Raw genomic sequence first — 19817 nt, 5'->3', positions numbered from 1 at the left:
CTAACTTTGTCATAAAGGGACAAAAAGAGATGGAAAAACCACAGGAGGGATTGCAGCCGAGGGACCATTCCTAATGATGGGAGACACCAGAGTGTGTGGGGGTCACTGGCAGGGGCCGGCAAAAGCAGGAGGGACTGAGGTGGCTGGAAAGAGGCGGAGCCAGTGGGGCCCAGATCTAAGGGAGGCTTGTGATGGGCCTGCCTTCTATTGTAGGGGAAGGAGTGTCCAGAAAACAGGCCAGTTCTCGAGTGGGCAGGTGGGCGGAGATGACGTTGTTTATGTCTGTTGGGTTCTGACTTTGGGGTGAAGTATGAGGCAGTCATCCCTCTGGAGTGGATGGGCAAGTGTGGGGTTTGCAGAGAAGGTGAGAAAGTCTCTTCTAGGTTTGGGGGATGGAGTGCATTTCTAGGCCATATTGAGAGCCTTTTGAAGGTGAGACCTGTCCCCTGCCTGTGAAATTCTCCAGCAAAGTCCCTCTGTTCTGGTGAAACGTGGGCTGCAGGCAGTTGAGATTTCCTGGTGGTGTAGTTACCAGAGCTGAGGTGGTCAGGATCTCAGAGGTGGGATGGAGGGAGACATAATGGAAGGGATGATGTCGAGGAACAGAGAGGCTGTCCATAGGGAGGGGGGAGCCCAGTCAGGTGCCCGGCACAGAGTGGCATACAGGGAACATGTGCTCGGTAAGTGCGTGATGAATGAATGAATGAGTGAATGAAGTGCCTTCAGAGGGTCTGCCTGTGTGAAGAGCATGGAGATGATGTGCAAGCTTACCCCAGGCCCAGTGTTCTGGACCTCAGAGCCTAGCTTAGGGGTGAGGTGGAGGGTCACCTGGGGTCACCCACCTTTGGGCTCAGTCATGGTGTCACAGCCACCTTACTTAGCCTGGGTTCTCAGCACCAGTCTTCCAGGTGCTGACACACTGTAGGCACCCAGTAAACATTTGCTAAATGAAAGCAAAGGAACTCTGTGGCAAGTGCCCCTGTAGAGCCCTGAGCTACAGGCAGCGGGTAGGCAGCACTCCAGTGCTTCCAGGCCCAGGGCTCCCTGCCCCATACCTCTATTGCTCTGGGGCCTGCCCTTGACTCTCAGGGACTGGCATTGGCAACGGAAGATGGATATGTTCCTGAACAGAAACCAGCATAGGTGTAGAGTAGGGACTAGTGGGCAGGCTGCAGTGGGGCTGAGCCAGCCATTGGGCAGAGTGTCTGAGTGGCCAGTTTGGGGGAACAGAGGCTTTTTCCAAGTGTTTCATGGCTGACTTCTAGTATCTTCACTGCCTCACTGTTTACCCAGCAGACCCTCAGTGGGAGCCTGCCGGGCACCAGGCTCTGGGCCTCCCAAGGGCAGGGCCTCCACTCCTCCAGAAACGTGGTGTCACCTCCCCATTTCCCGGGGAGGAGCCTGAGGCCTAGCGGATCGGGTCACTTGCCCACTCTTGCTCCATTAGTGAAAGGCCAGACCACCAAGCCCTTTCCTCATGATCCATGCCACCTGCGTCCACATCCTAGCTGGGGTGTGAGAACCAGGAAGGTGAGGATGCAGAGAGTGATTGAAACCCAGGGCCAGGAGGTGAAAGTCAGGAGTGGCTTCTTAGAGGAAGTGGCACCTGAGCTGAGCCTGTGGGGCTGGGAAGGAGAGAAACACAGAAAGAGAGGACAGGCCAGGTGAAGGATGCTGTGGATCAGAGTGGGGCTCTGGGATAGCATGGGCCTCCTCCCATCAGCCTTCACAGCTGGTCACATGGGGCTCTGAGCCACAGACATGCTTTTGTTCATTTTGTTATGTATGCACTTAACACCTGTGTACTGGGAATCCCTTAGAATACCAGGCCCTGTCCCAGGATTTGCAGGAGTGACCATGAGATGGACACAACCTTCCCTCACACTGTCCCTCACCCTGTGCTCACGGACCAGTGGGGAGCAAGAGTATAGAGACGGGAAGCACTTGGGAGCATAGATGGGGCGTGCCGTCATCCAGAGAGGGCAAAATATGCTCAGGACAGAAACCCGAAGGGAGGACCCTGGCTGGTCAGTAGGGGCTGGATCAATCAGAATGTGGCCACTAGAGGGGACAGTGTACGCAAAGGCTCTGAGGTGAGTGAGAACTCGGTGCCTCCAGGAACTGAGGGCTGCCTATGGTTGGAGCTGGGTGGGAACAGGACAGCGGCTTGAGAGGAGGGTAAGGAGGGGCCAGAGCCAGCTAGAAGGGCCTCTTGGGTCCCAGTAAGAGGTTTGGCTTTACCCTAGAACCCAAGGGACCCAGGGATGGATTTTAAGCCAAAAAAAAATGTGATCAGATTTGAGTTCTGTGGGTAGGTGTAGGAGTGAAGGGACCAAGCCCTAGGGATGACACTGAGAAGTGGGAAGCAAAATGAGCAGACTCAGGGACTGATGTGACGCAGGGTTGAGGGGGTGGCATTAAAGAGGCACGACGAGTACTGGTGGTGGGGGGCTGGGTAGGAGGTGTGCCCATGAATGCAGAGAGGAGGCCCCAAACTCATGTCCCCAAGTCCACGGCAGAGCAGAGCCTGGGCCCCAGCTGGCCTGCAGCATGGAAACGGTGTGTGGAGCCCCCCTGACCCTGCTCTCTCCGGTCTCCATGGGCAGGGTTCTGGAGCACCTCAGCAGTCTGTGCAGAGAAGTGAGCCTGGACTATGAGCGCAGCATGAACAAGATCAACTTTGATAAAATTGTCTCCTCCAAGCCTGAGACATTCTCCTATGTGACCCTGCCTGATAAGGAGGAGGAGAAGGTGCCCAGGCAAGGTATGGCTGGACAAAGGCATTCCCATGGCCACACCCCTGTCCGAGCCCCTCCCACCCCTCCCTCTGGGGCCTATAAACCAACACCCACCTCTCCTGTCCCCAGCATTCCTCCCCTTTTTTCCCCAGCTGCCTGGAGAGCTGGGGGTGGGGGTTGGGGGTGGGTGGGGAGGAAGAAGGCTCTTTTAAGAACAGTGGTCTGAGTGGTATAGAAGCATCAGGGCAAATGTGGACTAGGAAAGGAATTGTCCAGAAGTGGTTGAAAAGAACTCTGATTTGCTGACCTACAGACTTATAGCCCTTTCTTTCTCCGGTAATGAGAGTAGGCTGGCATTGCTGCAGCCCCATTTGACCCATGGTAGACTGAGTCTCAAGAGTAGCACAAGCTCTCCTTACTTTGAGCTCCCTGATCCCTGCGAATTTCGTTTCCCAGCCCCAGCTTCCACGTGCATGAAGTGCCCTGGAAGCCGGGGTAGACTGTGGATTGTGGGCTCTCCCAGGGCCCTGGTGCCCACATCTTCCTTTCTTGGTGCTCCAGGGGAGGCCTCAGATTGGCTCCAGGGGTTGTGTGCAGGATGAGTGGGAGGGTGCGGGGAGGAAGCCCACAGTTCTCATCCACCTGGAAGGAGCCTGTGACCCACAGGGACCTGGAGGGAACTTGTTTACCCATCCCAGAGTGGGCACCTCACTGCAGGCCCTTGGGGTCCCCAGGTAAGCTGTGGGAAAGGAAGGGTTCTGGGGACATAGGCATCTCTTCCCTCCAGCAACACCCCTTAGATCTGCCTTGACCTCTGGTATGTCCAAGGCCAATCTGATGCTGGCCCTTGGCATCCACCCCCGCAGGGTTGGTGAGTGTCCCCAAGTACCCCTTCCAGGAACAGAAGTCGGACTTCACCTTTGTATCCCTGCTTACACGGTCGGAGGTCATCACAGCCCTCAGCAAGGTGCGGGCCGAGTGCAACAAGGTGACTGCCATGTCCCTGTTCCATTCAAGCCTCTCCAAGTACAGCCGTCTGGAGGAGTTTGAGCAAATTCAGTCACAGACCTTCTCCCAGGTGTGTGGGCATCCCGGGCACGGAGGGCGGCAGCGGGCCAGGGCCTCAGAGCTGATGGGCACAGAACAGGGGCCCCAGGAAGCTCAGGGTGAGGCTGTGAACCTGTGCTTTCCTTAAAACCAGCCCTTGTCTCTCCCTAGACCTTGTGGAGGCTGGGGTGGGCGCCAAGGGAGGTGGTTCATCTTGGAGAGAAAAGGAGAACCAGGCTGGGCTCCCTTTCCAGTCATCTTCCGTCCCAACACTGGTGGCCCCTGAAGCAGACTCCCGATCTTGAAAAGGGGAGCAAGAACCCTTGCACCCCCATATCTACCTGAAGATTGGAGGGGTAGGGGGTTGGTGGGCAGCCTTGTGGGAGACAGGTGCCAGCTGGCCTAGGAGGAAAGCTCCTCCTCTCGGCTCCACTCTGCGCCTCGGTCACTCTCTGTCTCTCTCTGCTTCCTTCTCTGTGTCTCTGTGTCTCTCCCTTGGCTGGAGGGAAAGCCCTGCTTCTGCTGCCCCTCCCTCCCCCCTTTCCCATCCCCGAGCAGCCCTGGTCCCCAGGGGTCACAGGGGGTGTTCGTTGGCCAGGCTTGACAGTAAGTTAGGGTGGGAGAGATCCCTCTGTGGTCATCTGACTCCACAGAGTCCCGAGCGTGGTGGCTGCGGGTAGTAGGCCCCTCGGTCAGCCGTGCGATACCACTTGTGGCTGTCACAGGTGCAGATGTTCCTCAAGGACAGCTGGATCAGCACACTCAAGGTGGCCATGCGCAGCAGCCTGCACGACATGAGCAAGGGCTGGTACAACCTGTACGAGACCAACTGGGAGGTATACCTCATGTCGAAGCTACGCAAGCTGATGGAGCTGCTCAAGTACATGCTGCAGGACACGCTGCGCTTCCTGGTGCAGGACTCGCTCACCAGCTTCTCGCAGTTTGTCAGCGATGCCTGCTGCAGTGTGCTGGACTGCACCGACGACATGGTCTGGGGTGAAGACTTAATCATCAGCCCCTACAGGTGGGGCACGGCTGGGCGGAGGCACCTGTCGACACCAGAACTGTTCCTTGTCAAGCGCTGGTGCTATGTTGGTGCTGGGTGCAGAGTCAGGGGACGGGGGCAGCCAAGGTCAGGGTGCCCAGCACTGCAGGGTCCTGGATGGCAGGGGGAGCCTGGCTCCCACCCTAGTTGCTGGGAATGTCCTACCAGCTGTGGCTGGCATGTCTTCTGGTGGCCTGCACCTCTCATCAGTCACTGAAATCCTCAGTGGAAAAAAAATTTTTTGAGTACTTGCCATGAACCAGGCAGGGTTCTCGGGGAACAAGAGGGGCATGGCCCCTGCCCTCACATGGGCACAGACAGCAAGCAAATAAATAATAGACAGTCATTGCTGATCTTGGCAGGGGCTGTGACAGACTGGGGCGGGGAGGAATTGCATGAGGGTCAGGGAGGCGGTGGCATCTGAGCCAAGAACTGACTGAGAGGAAATCAGCCGTGAGGAGATGCTGGGGAGGGGACACCAGGTGAAGGGACCAATGCGTGCAGAGCCATGGAGGGGAGAAAGAACTTGGGGGCCTTGAGGAAGGGAAAGCCAGCAGCTACGGCTGGAGTGGGGAGGGCAAGGAGGGCTGGTGGACAACATGGGAGAGGTTGTAGGGACCAGGCCAGGTCACCCAGAGCCTCCTGGGGTCATGGTTGGGGGCTGGATTTATTCTAAGTATGGTCAGCAGCATCAGAGGGAAGTAACTATCCGCATTACATTCCAAAACCATGCTCTGGATTTGTGGGGACGAGTGAAGCAGAAGAGGAGTCAGACCAGGGCTCTTACCATTGTCTGGACAAGGGGTGAGGGGGCTGGGACTGACTGTGGGCAAATTTGGGGCAGTGCATGGGCTGCAGTGCTGGGCGGCCCGGCTGCAGGAGGACGTGTAGGGGGAGGCAAGTAGAGGAGGAGACAGGGCTGACTCCCAGGGTCCACCCCAGCACCGAGCCCTGGCGGGGCTGGTGGGAGTCAGTGGACACAGAATATCTGAGATGCCCATTAGAGGTTAGGGTGGTGAGTGATTGGCAGTCCAGAGCGCAGGTGGAGGCTTGTCTGTGGTCTAGGCTTGAGGGTTGTTGGCGTGTAACGGGCATCCGGAGCCAAGCATGGTGTGTTCCCAGGGAGAGCGTGGGCATCGCAAGTGCCCAGGGTCTGGCCAACCTGCCCTAATGACCTCTGGACCGCGTGGAGGTCCTCCCTCTCCCTGGTGCCCATAGGCCCCTGGAAAGGGGTAGGAACGGAGGAGGCTGTTTGGCTGGTCTGGGTATTTTTCTCTGGTAAGTGGGAGGTTTCTGGGAAAAGAGTAGAAGCAAATCTCGTGCATGGAGAAGCTCAAGAACCATCCTGCTGGAAGCAAAGTCCGAGGGCTGGGCCTCCCATGTGCAAGCCTCTTCGGGCCCCTGCCCACAGTCCACCCCGCTACTTCTCCCATAGGCCACGGAAGAATCCCCTTTTCATCGTGGACCTAGTGCTGGACACCTCAGGGGTGCACTACAGCACGCCGCTGGAGCAGTTTGAGACTTCTCTGCTTAACCTCTTTGACAAGGGCATCCTAGCCACCCACGCGGTGCCCCAGCTGGAGAAGGTACAGCCACAGTTAGAGGCCCGGGGCCCTCGTGCCAGGGTTGCCACAATGTCAGAGCACTTCAACTTAATAATGAGCCCACCACCTGGCTGGCGGTGTGCTCAGCCCTGTAATTCTTGAATAGCTCATTTAATCCTCACCACAAGCTGAACTGGGAACCATTAACATCCCCATTTTGTGGATGAGGCTTGGAGAAGTTTCGCCCAAGGTCATATAGCTGCTAAAAGTCAGACCTGCGACTTGAACTAGTCTCACTCACTCACTCCTGCCACAGGCGTGTGTGATCCAGATCCCACCCAGCTCCTGATCTCTCTTTTTTGCTCAAGATGTAGACATAGACCAACCTCCGAACTCGAGACCGCTTCTCAAAAGTCCCCATTCATCAGCACAGTTGTGCACAGTCCGCTACCCCAGGCCCAAGAGCCTCTATAACCCCTGTCCTCTCCTGCCTCTTTTGCTGGTCACTCAGAGCCATCAGTGACCTGGTTGCCCCATCTTTTCCTTTCTTTGGCATGGGGCTGAGCCAGATAAGACAGAGGAAGATGCTGCCCCTTGGTGGGCCCCTCGTCTTGTATTAGTCCCCAGCCCCTCTAAGAGACACGGAAGCAAACCCTCTCTCCTGCCCCCTTACCATGCTCTCCGTGCTTGGCCACACTGCTGCCCACTGTCTTTGGACCACACCTCCAACCTCTCTGCCCGCCTCCCCCATGGCTCATCCAGCTCTGTGCCCCTCCCCCCTCCTCTGCAGCTGGTGATGGAGGACATCTTCATCAGCGGCAACCCCCTGCTGGAGTCGGTGGGGCTTCACGAGCCGCTGGTGGAGGAGCTGCGGGCCATCATCGCCAACGCTATCCGCAAGTCCATGATCCCACTGCAGGCCTACGCCAAGGAGTACAGGAAGTACCTGGAGCTAAACAACAACGATGTGGCCACTTTCCTCAAGTGCGTGCGTGTCCTGAGTGTGTCCGCGTGTCTGTGTGACCCCTGCCAACCCTCTCACCACTCCCTGCCCCTCATGGGTGCCCACTGTCCACAGGGCCTCCCAGATGCAGTGCCCGTCAGCTGAGGAGGTGCGGGAGGTGGTGCTCACCCACCTGCAGGAGAAAGAGGTCCTGGACAGCTCGCTGCCCAGCAGCATCATCATTGGGCCCTTCTACATCAATGTCGACAACGTCAAGCAGAGCCTGTCCAAGAAGTGCAAGGCCCTGGCCACTTCCATGCTGGACATCCTGGCCAAGAACCTGCACAAGGAGGTGGATGATGTAAGTGCCCACCTGCCAGGCCGCAGCAACCACACCCACACGCCCCCTCACATACACAGTGAACTCCCACGAGCGAGGCTCATGGGTGTCTGCAGACATCCAAGCCTGTGAAAGTATCTGGAAGTCACCTTGCCTTGACCCTGCCTGGGGTCAAATGGGAGATCCTAGGAAGTGAGGGCTGCTATGTTTTTCCCTGGACTTAGAAAGACCTGGGAACCCCTCAGAGGACACCCTGAGTTGGGTCATTTTGTGGAGCTGAGAGTGTGCAGGTGCAGGAGGCTGGGGAGGGGAGAGCACGCTAGGTGGCCCTCAGCCCTGCAGTGAGCTGGCTGGGAGTGCCCTTTCTCAGGATGCACTGCAGGAGGTGGTGGAGTGGGGGCAGTTCCCTGTCCAGGGACACTGGAACCAAGAAGGAGGAGCAGGCCCCAGGGAAGGCAAGGGAAGGGCACGCGGCCTCCCTAGCGCCCTCTTCCTCCTGCCAGATTTGTGAGGAGTTCCGCAGCATCAGCCGCAAGATCTATGAGAAGCCCAACAGCATCGAGGAGCTGGCTGAGCTCCGTGAGTGGATGAAGGGCATCCCGGAGAAACTGGTGGGGCTGGAGGTGAGGCGGGCACATGGGGCCTGGGGGCTAGGGACAGGGGCTGGGAGAGCAGGAGCTGGGAGACTGGGGGTGAGGTAGACACACAGAGGATGGGTGGGCTCTGAGGGTAATGAGACTGGGTGCACGATGGAGATTCAGAGCTGTGTGTCGGGGAGGTCAGGGAGGTGGAGGGTATGGTTAGGGGGCTGGAGGTTGGAGGTCTGGCGACCACGGCCCTTGGAGCCCTGAGCCCAATGCTGGCCTTGCATCCCACACCTCTGCCATTGCCCCAGGCCTCCTATCTCTGAAAGAGAGCAGCCTCTCCCTAGGACCCAACCACTCTGGGGAGCCCCCACTTCCTAAGCTCACATAGTACTCATCACTGCCTGTCCCTGCAGGAGCGGATCGTGAAGATCATGGATGACTACCAGGTCATGGATGAATTCCTTTACAACCTCAGCACAGATGACTTCAATGACAAGTGAGTGGGAGCTGGATTCCCACACCAGCCGGGTGGTGGAGAGGAGGAGGTGAGGGAGGAATTGCTGAGCCATGGCGGCCAAGGGCGATGCGGGCACACCAGCAATGCCCTGCGGAGATGCCAGAGGCCATGGCTTCACGCAGGCCAGGGCCAGGTGGCCAGTGGGGCAGAAGAAAATCACTTGGGCCTCTTGGTCGAGGGACTCTGGTGCCCCCCACCCTGTCTCCATTCTCTATTCTGTCATTGCCTGACACACATGTTCGCTGGGCCTGGGATACCCTTGCTTGTGGTTAGGGCCTTTGGAGGTCCTGGGGAACACAGAAAGAAGGCAGAGCCCAGCCCAGTGGTCAGTCCCTGGGGAGGAGCACTTGTTCCCACTCAGCTGAGGAGCCTCATGGGAAACAGCCTCAGATTGGGACCGCCCTACTGAGGCCCAGAGACCCCTTGACCGGCCTGCCTCACAGACAGGGATGCTTCCTGGTCACCAGGGCCTAGGAGAGATTGGCATTCTCCTGGGAGCCCTGCCCAGGGGCCCCAAGGCAGCTGCTTTCCCGAGCACTCATGGTGGGCCTACCCCAGGATCTGAAGCCCTAGGCCAGCTGCAGGCAGAATCCCTGAAGCCCATAGGGCCCCCATGTCAGCCAGCAAAGGGAGTTGATCTGACATGAAGGAAGCTGATCTGGGGGCCCTGGCTGGGCACAAAGGAAGTGCAGGCTAGAGGCTGTCCCTTTGCCTCATCTGAGGTGAGGCTCCTTCAGACCTGAGATTTAAGACGGAAACTCAGGATCCCTTCTCTCATTTCAGACACCACTCTCTCCTTGTCCCAACACCGCAGTGGGCACGTTGGGTGTGCCTCTCCCTGGATGCTGACCATAGCTCCCAGCCCACAATCCCAGAGCAGGAACTGCCTCTCCTTCCAGGCAGACCTGCATGGCAGTGGTGATACTGACTGCCTCCCAGCTCACGTCTGCTTCCCAGTTGCCTGGCCCTGACTGGCTCCAGCTACCACCCAGCTCCCCCATCCTCCCCTTAGCCCTGACGTGCCCACCACACTATTTCAGTGTGACATTCCCCTCCCCCCATTCCCTACCCCTGCTCTATCCAGATGGGCTGCCAGCAACTGGCCTGCTAAGATCCTTGGACAGATAGAGATGGTGCGGCAGCAGCACATTGAAGATGAGGAGAAGTTCCGGAAAATCCAGATCATGGATCAGAACAACTTCCAGGAGAAACTAGAAGGGCTGCAGGTGGGGCAGGGCTGAGGGCTCTGTGGGGACTGGCTCCCCACCACACACACACACACACACACACACACACACACACACCCCCACCTCTTTTGTTGTGTCTTCGTGGCCCAGTGGGTGTTCAGGGCATTGGGTCTGCCTCTGACCTTGCTGTATTACTGTGGGGTGGTCAGCTGCTTGTGACAGGCCAGGAACTGCTCCAGGAAAAGAAAGCCCCCTCAGAACTGGGAGATGATGTCCTGGGGTCCTCAGGCTCCCTGGGTGTGCGTTGGGAGGCATGGGCCTAGGTCGGGGCATGGAGGCCTCTGACCCCTGGCTCCTTGGCCTGCAGCTGGTGGTAGCTGGCTTCTCCACCCACGTGGAGATTGTGCGAGCGCATGAGATCGCCAATGAGGTGCGACGGGTCAAGAAGCAGCTGAAAGATTGCCAGCAGCTGGCGATGCTCTACAACAACCGCGAGCGCATCTTTGGCTTGCCCATCACCAATGTAGGCCTCCCCTGGGCACGCTGGCCCCCTGTTCTGGGAAGGGTTCAAGGAAGAGCCCCTGGTATTTGCAGCCACATGTGAGGCCAGCTGCCAGGTGGAAGGGCCCTGACATTTGTGGGGCTGGATGGAGCAGGCTGCAGAGAGGAGCTCACCCACCCCTGGCCCCCAGGTCAGGGAGGCTGGCTGGACCCAAGCAGAAGGCCTTGCTCAGCCACTCAGAGCCCAGAGCCCATAGAGGAAGGTGGAGGGGAGGTGAAGCCTGAGTCCACAGGGACAGCAGCCAGAAGCAAGGAGGGGGCCCAAGAAGGAGCAACCTGGAGAGACTGGGGAGCATCCTGACACAGCCCTGGCTCTTCTGCCCCTGCAGTATGACAAGCTCTCCAGGATGGTGAAAGAGTTCCAGCCCTACCTGGACCTCTGGACCACAGCCTCCGACTGGCTGCGCTGGTCTGAGAGCTGGATGGATGATCCCCTGTCAGCCATTGATGCGGAGCAGCTGGAGAAAAATGTCATCGAGTCCTTCAAGACCATGCACAAGTGCGTGAAGCAGTTCAAGGATGTCCCAGGTAGGCAGCCCAACCCACCTGTGCCCTCCTTCCCGGCCTTTGCCAGCTGCCTCTCACCCCTGCCTGCCCTGCCCCGCAGCTTGCCAGGACGTGGCCTTAGATATCCGGGCCCGCATCGAGGAGTTCAAGCCATACATCCCGCTGATCCAGGGGCTGCGCAACCCTGGCATGAGGAACAGGCACTGGGACGTGCTGTCCAATGAGATTAACATTAATGTCAGGCCTAAGGCCAACCTGACCTTCGCCCGCTGTCTTGAGATGAACCTGCAGGACCACATCGAGAGCATCAGCAAGGTGGCCGAGGTGGCTGGCAAGGAGTATGCCATCGAGCAGGTGGGCAGCCACCAGCAGGCCTGCTTTGCCCCACCCACGTGCTGCCCAATGGTATAGGAGGCTGACAGTTCCCGGCCCCATCCCTGGGGTCAGTCACCAGGCGCACGGATTGAGGTGCAGCCTATTAAGTGAGTTAATAATGTATGTGAAGTGTTTGGCACAGTGTCCACCATCCCTGTTATTACTCAGTTATTCCTCTCAGAGTGCTTCTTCTCCCACAAAGGAGCCAATAGCATTACCCTCATTTAACAGGTGAGCAAATTAAGGTTCAGAGAGGTTCAGTAACTGGCCAGAGTGACATAGCCAGTAAGCGCTAGAATTGGGACCAGAGCTCCTACCCAGCGCCTTAGCTGCCTCCCAACACACTTGTACATGCATGTTATACAAATGCACCACGTGTGAGAGCAAGTTGGCCTTGGATTCTGACGAGGACCTGTAGAGGGATTCATTGACCAGACAAGCTGAGAGTTGGCAGAATGTGGCCCAAGTGAAGGTCATGGCTGGGCAGAACCTGCCCTTCCCTGCCCAGCACCACTCAGACTGTGGATTAGCTCCTTCCTGGGACCCAGTCTTGACTTGTCCCACCCCAGGCACTGGACAAGATGGAGAAGGAGTGGTCTACCATCCTGTTCAATGTGATGCCCTACAAGGAGACAGAGACCTACATCCTCAAGAGCCCAGATGAGGCCTCACAGCTGCTCGATGACCACATCGTCATGACCCAGAGCATGTCCTTCTCGCCCTACAAGAAGCCCTTCGAGCAGCGCATCAACTCCTGGGAGAACAAGCTGAAGCTGACCCAGGTGGGCCCTGCCTGTCCCCCCCCACCTCCCCCGAAACACCCTGTCCCAAGATGGCTCTTTGTGGTGTCTGCGTGGGGCTGGAAGTGGTGAAGTGCCTTGCCCAGGTTTGCAGAGGCCCTGGCTCTCTGGTAGGCCTCTCAGTCAGAGGAGGGGGACTAGAAGGGGGCTCCCTATCTCTGAGGTTCAGCTGCTGGAGGAGGTAATTCAGGACATGGGGGTAGGCCCCCTCCCCCCAGTGTTTGGTCCAAAGCTGCAGTTACGAAGGGGCATGAAAGCTGCCAGCACACCCCTAAAGGGCTGCCTGGGCTTGAGATAATGAGTGCTTCCAGTCTCAGGACTTTTTGGGCTGGACACCATGATGCCCTGAGCCTCCCACTCCCATCTTATTTGGAGCTGGCTTCGGGGTAAAGGTGCCAGGGCACTGGGGACTGCTGCTCAGGGCTCTCAAGACTGGTGGCCAGGTTACCTGCAGAGCCCTGGAGGTCAGTCCCAGGGCCAGGCCTCCAGGTGTGTTTCCGACAGCCCCTTCCCTGGGGTCTTTCTGGGAGCTATTCAGAAACCTCCAGTGAAGGCCAGTAGCTGAGTGAGGGGGGCCTCCTGTGTGCCCCTCGGATCACCCAGGGATGCCTGAGATTGCCAGCATTGTCCCTGAGTCTCTGTCCTTCACTCATGCTGTCCTCTCCAACTAGAGTTGCAACTCCTCCAGGGCTCAGCATCAAGTGGCCCTCACTGATTCCCCCACACCCACCTGCACAGTGCTCCCGTCGAGGCCCTTGGTTGATGCCTCTGACAGAGCTCATCACACATGCTGGGTCTTTGGTGATTCAGAGGCAGAACTGGTCGTTTAGTGGACTGTGGGCTCCTCAAGGGCAGGAACCACACCCCATTCTCCTCTATTTCCCTGGTGCCTACATGAATCTGGCAGGGGCCTGGCACAGAGCTGGCCACAGAACGCATCTTATGGAAAAGAGCATGAACAAATGAATGAATGAGTTTGCACTGAGAGGAAAAGACAACAGATAAATTCAGAAAGGGGAATTTAGAGGCAGAGGGGAAAGTGTCTTGTTTTAAAGAAGTCTCACTCTTGGATTGATGTTTTAGAGAATATTTTAGGGATCTCAAGCTCAAGTCCCAGTATACCTCAAAGAATGCTGGGGTCATAGACCCAGAGTCCTCCCAGGAGAGGAGATTGGTTAGGTCTTTCATGCACTGGACTCTCCTTGTTGCTTCAGGGTTTGCTGGTTCAGGCATAGTTCTCTCATAGGGAAGAGCAGATCCTCTGCTCTGTTGGAGGCGTGAGCATCCTGTGAGGGCCTTGGGGTATCTCTGGAGGACAGGCATTCATGCAGGCTCTTTGTTCCCTGGAGCACTGTGACTGACACACCATCTGGAAATTTCCCATCGACACTGGCTCTGGTGCCCAGTGTTCTGCCCAGAACTCTGGTGGGATAAAATATCTAGGTTGTAGGGGACAGGACCCAACTTAGACTCCAAGCCCTAACAGTCCATGCCCTGTCCAGGAAGTACTGGAGGAGTGGCTGAACTGTCAGCGGGCTTGGCTCTACCTGGAGCCCATCTTCAGCTCTGAGGACATCAACCGGCAGTTGCCAGTGGAGAGCAAGCGCTACCAGACAATGGAGCGGATCTGGAGGAAGATCATGAAGAATGCCTACGAGAACCGGGAGGTGAGCTCGCAAGTGGATGGGAGGGGGCAGCTGGGACCACCGGGGCACCTCCTGGTCTCACCTCTCCCAAACAAGAAAGACTGGAGGACAAGTCCAAGGCTTTGGTCTTGGCCTGTGTCCCCCTGAGTGAGCTCCCCAGTCTTGTGAGACACTCCTCAGAAACACAACACTTGATGATTTTCCTCTTAGAGAATTGCAGTCCACATTAGTATTTCAAAGGCGCTGACAAGTCCTGTAGCAAAATCAAACTCGTTGGCTTTGTTTAACCCTAGTTTTTTTGGCCATAGATTTTTTTTTCTGTGGGACCGACAGCGGTGATGGATGCAGCCCCTGGCTTGGGGACATTTTTCTGCCTCCACCCCTTCCCAAGTCCCACTGAGGGTCTCTAGGTGGCATGCATGGGTGCTCTCTGAGCCCACTTTGCTGCCTCCCAGTTGGTCCACACTCACTTCCAGTTTTTCTTTCCCCGGCCACACAGGTGATCAATGTGTGCTCTGATCAGAGGCTGCTGGACAGCTTGCGGGACTGCAACAAGCTGCTGGACATGGTGCAGAAGGGCCTCAGCGAATACTTGGAGACCAAGCGGAGCGCCTTCCCCAGGTGGGCACCACTGGGCCTACCCACAAGCTGGAGGGGTCCAGTGCACCCCACCAGGCTGGGATGCAAGGATGTCAATAGTACTGGGGCAGCTGGGACCCAGGGGCTGCCCGACCCACTCTTCCCCTGGCAGATTCTACTTCCTGTCTGACGATGAGCTACTAGAGATCTTGTCCCAGACGAAGGACCCCACAGCTGTGCAGCCCCACCTGCGCAAGTGCTTTGAGAACATTGCCCAGGTGGGTAACTGGGCCAGGGGCTCATGGAGGCATCTTCCCAGGGAGGACACCTCTTCTCTCACCCTAAGTCTTTTTAGCAGGAAATGAGGTGGCAGGTGAGATTCCTGACCCTAGGAGACATACCCTAGGGCCTGTGGGAGGAAAGTCAACTGCAGAAACCTTGGCTGAGGGTTGGGGGGCCCTTGGCTTGCAACTCCTCTCGGGGAGCCCTGTCCCCCCAGTACACTGAGGTACTGGCTAGGTTGAGAGACCCATGAGGCCAGAGGTTCCTGACTCTCCTTGCCCTCATCCTCATCTACAAGGGAGGCCACACAGGCCCGAGCAGGAGGGTGACACACAGGGCAGGATTAGCCTCCTTCTCCAAGTGGGCTAGGCCACAGCTGGGGACAAGGCAGACCCATTCTGCCCACAAGCAGTCAGGGAAGTCTCAGCCAAGGTAGATGCTCATGGGGCAGAACTCTCTTCTGAAGGTGGAGGGCACAGTTGGTGTCAGCAGTGGGGCTGTGGTGGGCAGGGCCTCTGGGCACACCTGCGGTAACCCCTCTCGCTGCCTCCTGCCCACAGCTGCTGTTCCAGGAGGACCTGGAGATCACACATATGTACTCGGCAGAGGGTGAGGAGGTGCAGCTGTCCTTCTCCATCTACCCATCCAACAATGTGGAGGACTGGCTGCGGGAGGTGGAGCACAGCATGAAGGCCAGCATGCGGGACATCATTGAGAGGGCCATCAAGGCCTACCCCACGGTGAGCTGTGCCTCCCCTCCCAGCGCAGCCTCCGAAACTGCTCGTCCTCCCATCTGCCCCTTTCCCAGTGCCTCTCCGCTCCATCACAGGGGCCGGGCTGCCTACCTGCCTCATCCTCAGATTACAGCCCTGACTCCAGTCAGCTAGAAGGTCTCTGGGGGCGGGGATCCTTGAGCCCACTCAGGGAGGAATCTGGAAACATGCTCCAGAAAGTGAGACTTTGAAGTGCTCACTGTGTGCCAGGGCCTGGGCTGGGGCTTCACCCACAGTACCTCTCTCAGCTCCACAATTGGCAGCTGGCCTGGGGTTTAAGCCTTATCCTGCCAAATCTGCTGAGAGATGTTTTCTGTTTTCTGCCCAAAGGGCATGTGATTGGCAGGTGGCAGTCAGGATTTGTACCCAGGACTGTTGTTCCCCAATCCTGGGTTCCAACCCCTCTGCTTCCAGGTCTCCTCTGCTGAGGAGGTGATAACTCTGCCCAACCCCAAGAGGCCCAGAGCTTAATGCTTTTGAGGTGGAATTAACAACTTGAGCCGATAAGGACAGATGACTTTTAAGGGGAAAAGAGTGCAGGGTCGAGGTTGGTGGCTGCTTAGGTTAACCCTGCCTGTGTTGTCTTCCTAGATGCCCAGGACTCAGTGGGTTCTGAACTGGCCTGGCCAGGTGACCATTGCTGGGTGCCAGACCTACTGGACCATGGAGGTGGCAGAGGCACTGGAGGCCAGCAACCTCAGTAACCAGCTGTTCCCCCAGCTTGCCCGGCAGGTGGGAGTCAAGAAGGGGGGTCACCATCTGCTCCCCACAAACACCCCACACCCTGGAGGAGCCCAGTAACTACAGGAGCTTTGTCCTGTAATGATCCCAGAAGAGGTCCCGGGTTAGAATCAAAGAGTGAAAGGTCAGACACCCTTAAAATGAGTGTCTCATGACCAGTCACGTGGGAGGGATGGGGGCTCTGAGGCCAGGCAGGTACCCTTGTCCCGATGGTCAGGGTGGGAGCCTCATACCTGGAGCCCTCCTGGACTGTCCCATGGCCTGTCCTCACTCTGTGCACCAGCTCCTCACCATACTCCTTCCTTGAGCTCCTCCCGAGGCCCCACAACCTGGGCCTCAACACTGTACACGGCAGGGAGGCAGGTGCCATGTGTGTGTCTCTATTTTTATTCACTTCCCTACCAGACTTCCCACATGACCAGTGCCCTGTCCTCCCTCCCCCTGCCTGGTCTCTGTACCCCTCACATCCCAGGCCATCAGAAACCCCCAAGGTAGAGGGTTGTTTCTGACAGAAACCCATCCTGTGTGCAAGGAAAGAGGAAGCCCACCTGCAGCGTGGCCCTGCCAACCCCTGATGGTGTCCCCTGACTCCTGCAGCTCAGTGACCTGGTGGCGCTGGTGCGGGGGAAGCTGTCCCGCATGCAACGAGCTCTGCTGTCGGCCTTAATCGTCATTGAGGTCCACGCCAAGGATGTGGTGTACAAGCTGATCCAGGAGAACGTGGTCAGTGTGAATGACTTTGAGTGGATCTCTCAGCTAAGGTGAGGAGGCAGGCATCCTTGGCCCAGCCACGTCCAGGGCAAGAGCAGCAGCAGGAGGGGGCCAGGGAGGGTGGAGAGTCAACTACAACAGGCTGGTCCCTGCCCTAAAGGTCCTGGGGCAAGCTGGGTGGGGTGCCTTGGTGCTCTTATTCCCCCAGAGAACCACCTCTCCTCAACCACGTACCCTGCCCAGTGGCCCACGGTCCACACGGCCTGGGAACCCATCTCTTCGCAATGCCAGGTACTACTGGACCAATAACAACCTGTACATCCGGGCCGTGAATGCCGAGTTCATCTATGGCTATGAGTACCTAGGCAACAGTGGGAGGCTGGTGATCACGCCCCTCACAGACAGGTGAGCACTCTCCTTCCCACACTGGACCTCTCCCTCCAGCTCTGGCTGGCCCAGGAGTCTGGGGTTCACACGGTGCCGTCAGTCCACGATGAACCAGTTCTTCAAAGGTTAGGAGCTCAGGCTTTGGGTTCAAAACTGTCTCTGCCCACTGCAAGCTGAGCAATCTTGGGCAGGTAGCTAACCCCTCTGTGCCTCAGTTTCCTCTGCAGTCTCCTCAGAGTGGTTATGAGAGTTTCATGAGCTGACATGTAAAACTCTTAGCACTCGTGGTGCTCAGTTTGCATCTAACGGGTGTGGGCTTCGCTGACTTTATCAGTCAGATCCTCCTTCCAACCTGCCAGGGGAATTGATCTTGAGAGAAACAGTGGGTGAGTCCCTTTATAAAGTGAACACTTCTTTTCTAAAGTAGTCATTTCCTCTGGTGACCTCCATTTAGCCACGTACTACAGGGCCTTGGGGTGGGGTGGGGGAACACTGGTCAGATGACCAAGGGCTCCCTCCACTCCTAACCCCAGCAACCAGGGCTGGGCACATCTGGGGCCTGGAGAGTCGGGGAGGAGCAGGATCTGCCCCTCCATGGGGTCCAAGACGGTAGGGGGCTCTCTCTCCCCATGTCTGTGGGACTCCCAAAGGAGGTGCATGGCTCATGCCGACCTCCTCTCACTCCTGCAGGTGCTACCTGACCTTGACTGGGGCCCTGCACCTCAAGTTTGGGGGTGCCCCCGCTGGCCCGGCTGGCACAGGGAAAACTGAGACCACAAAAGACCTGGGCAAGGCCTTGGCCATCCAGACCGTTGTGTTCAACTGCTCCGATCAGCTCGACTTCATGGCCATGGGCAAGTTCTTCAAGGGCCTGGCCAGGTGAGGCTGGGCATGCTGGTGGCACAGAACAGGGCAGGGAAGCTGAGCTCTCCTGGGGACGCCGTCCTAGAGGAGCCTCACGAGATGGTGGAGGGATGGGACAGGATAACAGGAGTCAAAGGCTCGGCTCCTGGAGGGCACTGGGATGGGGTGGTGGGCGACAGGATTGTGGCTGAGCTGATGGAGATGGCTGTTGAGGGCTTCTTTCCCAGCAGAGTCAGAGGGGACCCTTGGAGGTGCCGGGGGGGCTCTGAACTCATATCCCCCAATGTCTTCCCCTCACTTAGTGCTGGGGCCTGGGCTTGCTTTGATGAGTTCAATCGCATTGATATCGAGGTGCTATCCGTGGTGGCACAGCAGATCACCACCATCCAGAAGGCACAGCAGCAGCGGGTGAGCCTCCGGGGGTGCTACCCACCTCCACACCTACTTCAAGTTGCCATTTTTTCACCTCAGTTAGACCCACCACGCTCACACCACCATGTGACTCCCCACACTGGCAGAGTGAGAAGCCAGGCACTTGGGCCTGCCCTGGGCCCAACCTCTCTCTTCTCACTGGGGCCTGGGCGTGACCCCACACCCCTCTGGCAGAGCTGCCTCTGGGGGATTTTTGTAGCAATTCAGGGAGCCCCACATCCCCACCTCACTCTGGGCACATCTCCCAGGCCAAGTTGTGGTGGATGAAGGGGTCCTTCCTCACATCCTGAGCTTAATGTAAAGCCCCAGCCTTTGTTCCTTCCTCTAGCCTTATTCAGGGTGGTCAGAGGTCTTCTTCCGGAGATCAGAGCTAGGAGGCTGGGCAGTGCCCCAGCCCCACCCCAGTAGGGCCCTGGGTCCCAGTCAGAGCCAGACTTGCTCAGGTCTTGGGGGAATCAGTGCCAGGGATTGGGGGTGGAAGGAGTGGAAAGCAGGAGATGTGTGAAGACCTCAGGGAGCCAGGACCTGGAGGCCACTGGGACCAGAGGTCTTAGACTAGATCCTGAGAGAGGAGCCAACCCATGGTCAGGGGTCCAGTCTAGGCTGACCAGCTATAGCCAGGACAGGGGCATCAATGAGGGGTGGGGGAGGGGCAACCAGAGGAGGGGGCAGGTGAGCCAACCCCTCCCACCTTCATAGGTGGAACGCTTCATGTTTGAAGGTGTTGAGATCCCACTTGTGCCCTCCTGCGCAGTGTTTATCACCATGAACCCGGGGTATGCCGGCCGCACTGAGCTGCCCGATAACCTGAAGGTAAGTTCAGGCCCATATTAGCCCAAGAAGCTGCCCAGGGCAATGGGAACCACCAGAGCTGTGACTTGGGCTCAGAGATGCTAAAGCATTTATGCAAGGACACACAGCTACTGGGCATCAGGGACTGAGATTCCACGTGGCAGTGCTCCTGCCCAGTGGTGGACGGGAGGGCCCAGGCTTGTCCTCAAGGCTTGGGAGAAGGTAAGGGGCAGGTTCCATTCAACAGAAAGGAATGGTTTCTGATGGGTAGAGGAGTCCCCCTGCAGGGGAGTATCAGCTGTGGCAGGTGTGGTGCAGGGAGAATCCAAGCATCATCGGGGCAGTAAAGCTGCCTTCAGAGGACCAGACAGTCCAGGGAGCAGGTGGTGCTCTGGGAGGGGAGATCGGTCACACGTATA

General features: G+C 57.6%; 1 protein-coding gene across 12 annotated transcripts in view; it reads left to right on the top strand.

The window, feature by feature from the left end:
- DNAH1 (dynein axonemal heavy chain 1) overlaps nucleotides 1-19817 on the top strand; it is a 70438-nt gene that overhangs the window by 19585 nt on the left and 31036 nt on the right. For all 12 annotated transcript variants that reach the window (XR_004312143.1, XR_004312142.1, XM_032458351.1 and 9 more), the window contains 23 exons: nucleotides 2607-2764; nucleotides 3605-3816; nucleotides 4511-4809; nucleotides 6266-6416; nucleotides 7165-7358; nucleotides 7453-7678; nucleotides 8161-8280; nucleotides 8658-8740; nucleotides 9846-9987; nucleotides 10316-10471; nucleotides 10839-11037; nucleotides 11117-11370; nucleotides 11961-12173; nucleotides 13694-13858; nucleotides 14337-14458; nucleotides 14589-14694; nucleotides 15259-15438; nucleotides 16063-16203; nucleotides 16810-16973; nucleotides 17215-17328; nucleotides 18001-18189; nucleotides 18477-18582; nucleotides 19306-19419. Coding sequence is in view for 10 of the 12 variants with exons in the window: in XM_032458351.1 (XP_032314242.1) it covers nucleotides 2607-2764; nucleotides 3605-3816; nucleotides 4511-4809; nucleotides 6266-6416; nucleotides 7165-7358; nucleotides 7453-7678; nucleotides 8161-8280; nucleotides 8658-8740; nucleotides 9846-9987; nucleotides 10316-10471; nucleotides 10839-11037; nucleotides 11117-11370; nucleotides 11961-12173; nucleotides 13694-13858; nucleotides 14337-14458; nucleotides 14589-14694; nucleotides 15259-15438; nucleotides 16063-16203; nucleotides 16810-16973; nucleotides 17215-17328; nucleotides 18001-18189; nucleotides 18477-18582; nucleotides 19306-19419 (3808 nt within the window). In the remaining 2 variants the exon portion in view is untranslated. The remainder of the gene's footprint in view (nucleotides 1-2606; nucleotides 2765-3604; nucleotides 3817-4510; nucleotides 4810-6265; nucleotides 6417-7164; nucleotides 7359-7452; nucleotides 7679-8160; nucleotides 8281-8657; nucleotides 8741-9845; nucleotides 9988-10315; nucleotides 10472-10838; nucleotides 11038-11116; nucleotides 11371-11960; nucleotides 12174-13693; nucleotides 13859-14336; nucleotides 14459-14588; nucleotides 14695-15258; nucleotides 15439-16062; nucleotides 16204-16809; nucleotides 16974-17214; nucleotides 17329-18000; nucleotides 18190-18476; nucleotides 18583-19305; nucleotides 19420-19817) is intronic.

This window comes from Camelus ferus, chromosome 17, assembly GCF_009834535.1.
Source record: "Camelus ferus isolate YT-003-E chromosome 17, BCGSAC_Cfer_1.0, whole genome shotgun sequence".
Classification (NCBI taxonomy): Eukaryota; Metazoa; Chordata; class Mammalia; order Artiodactyla; family Camelidae; genus Camelus; species Camelus ferus.
The sequence above is the reverse complement of the archived record's forward strand: the minus strand, read 5'-3'. Positions and strand labels throughout refer to the sequence as shown.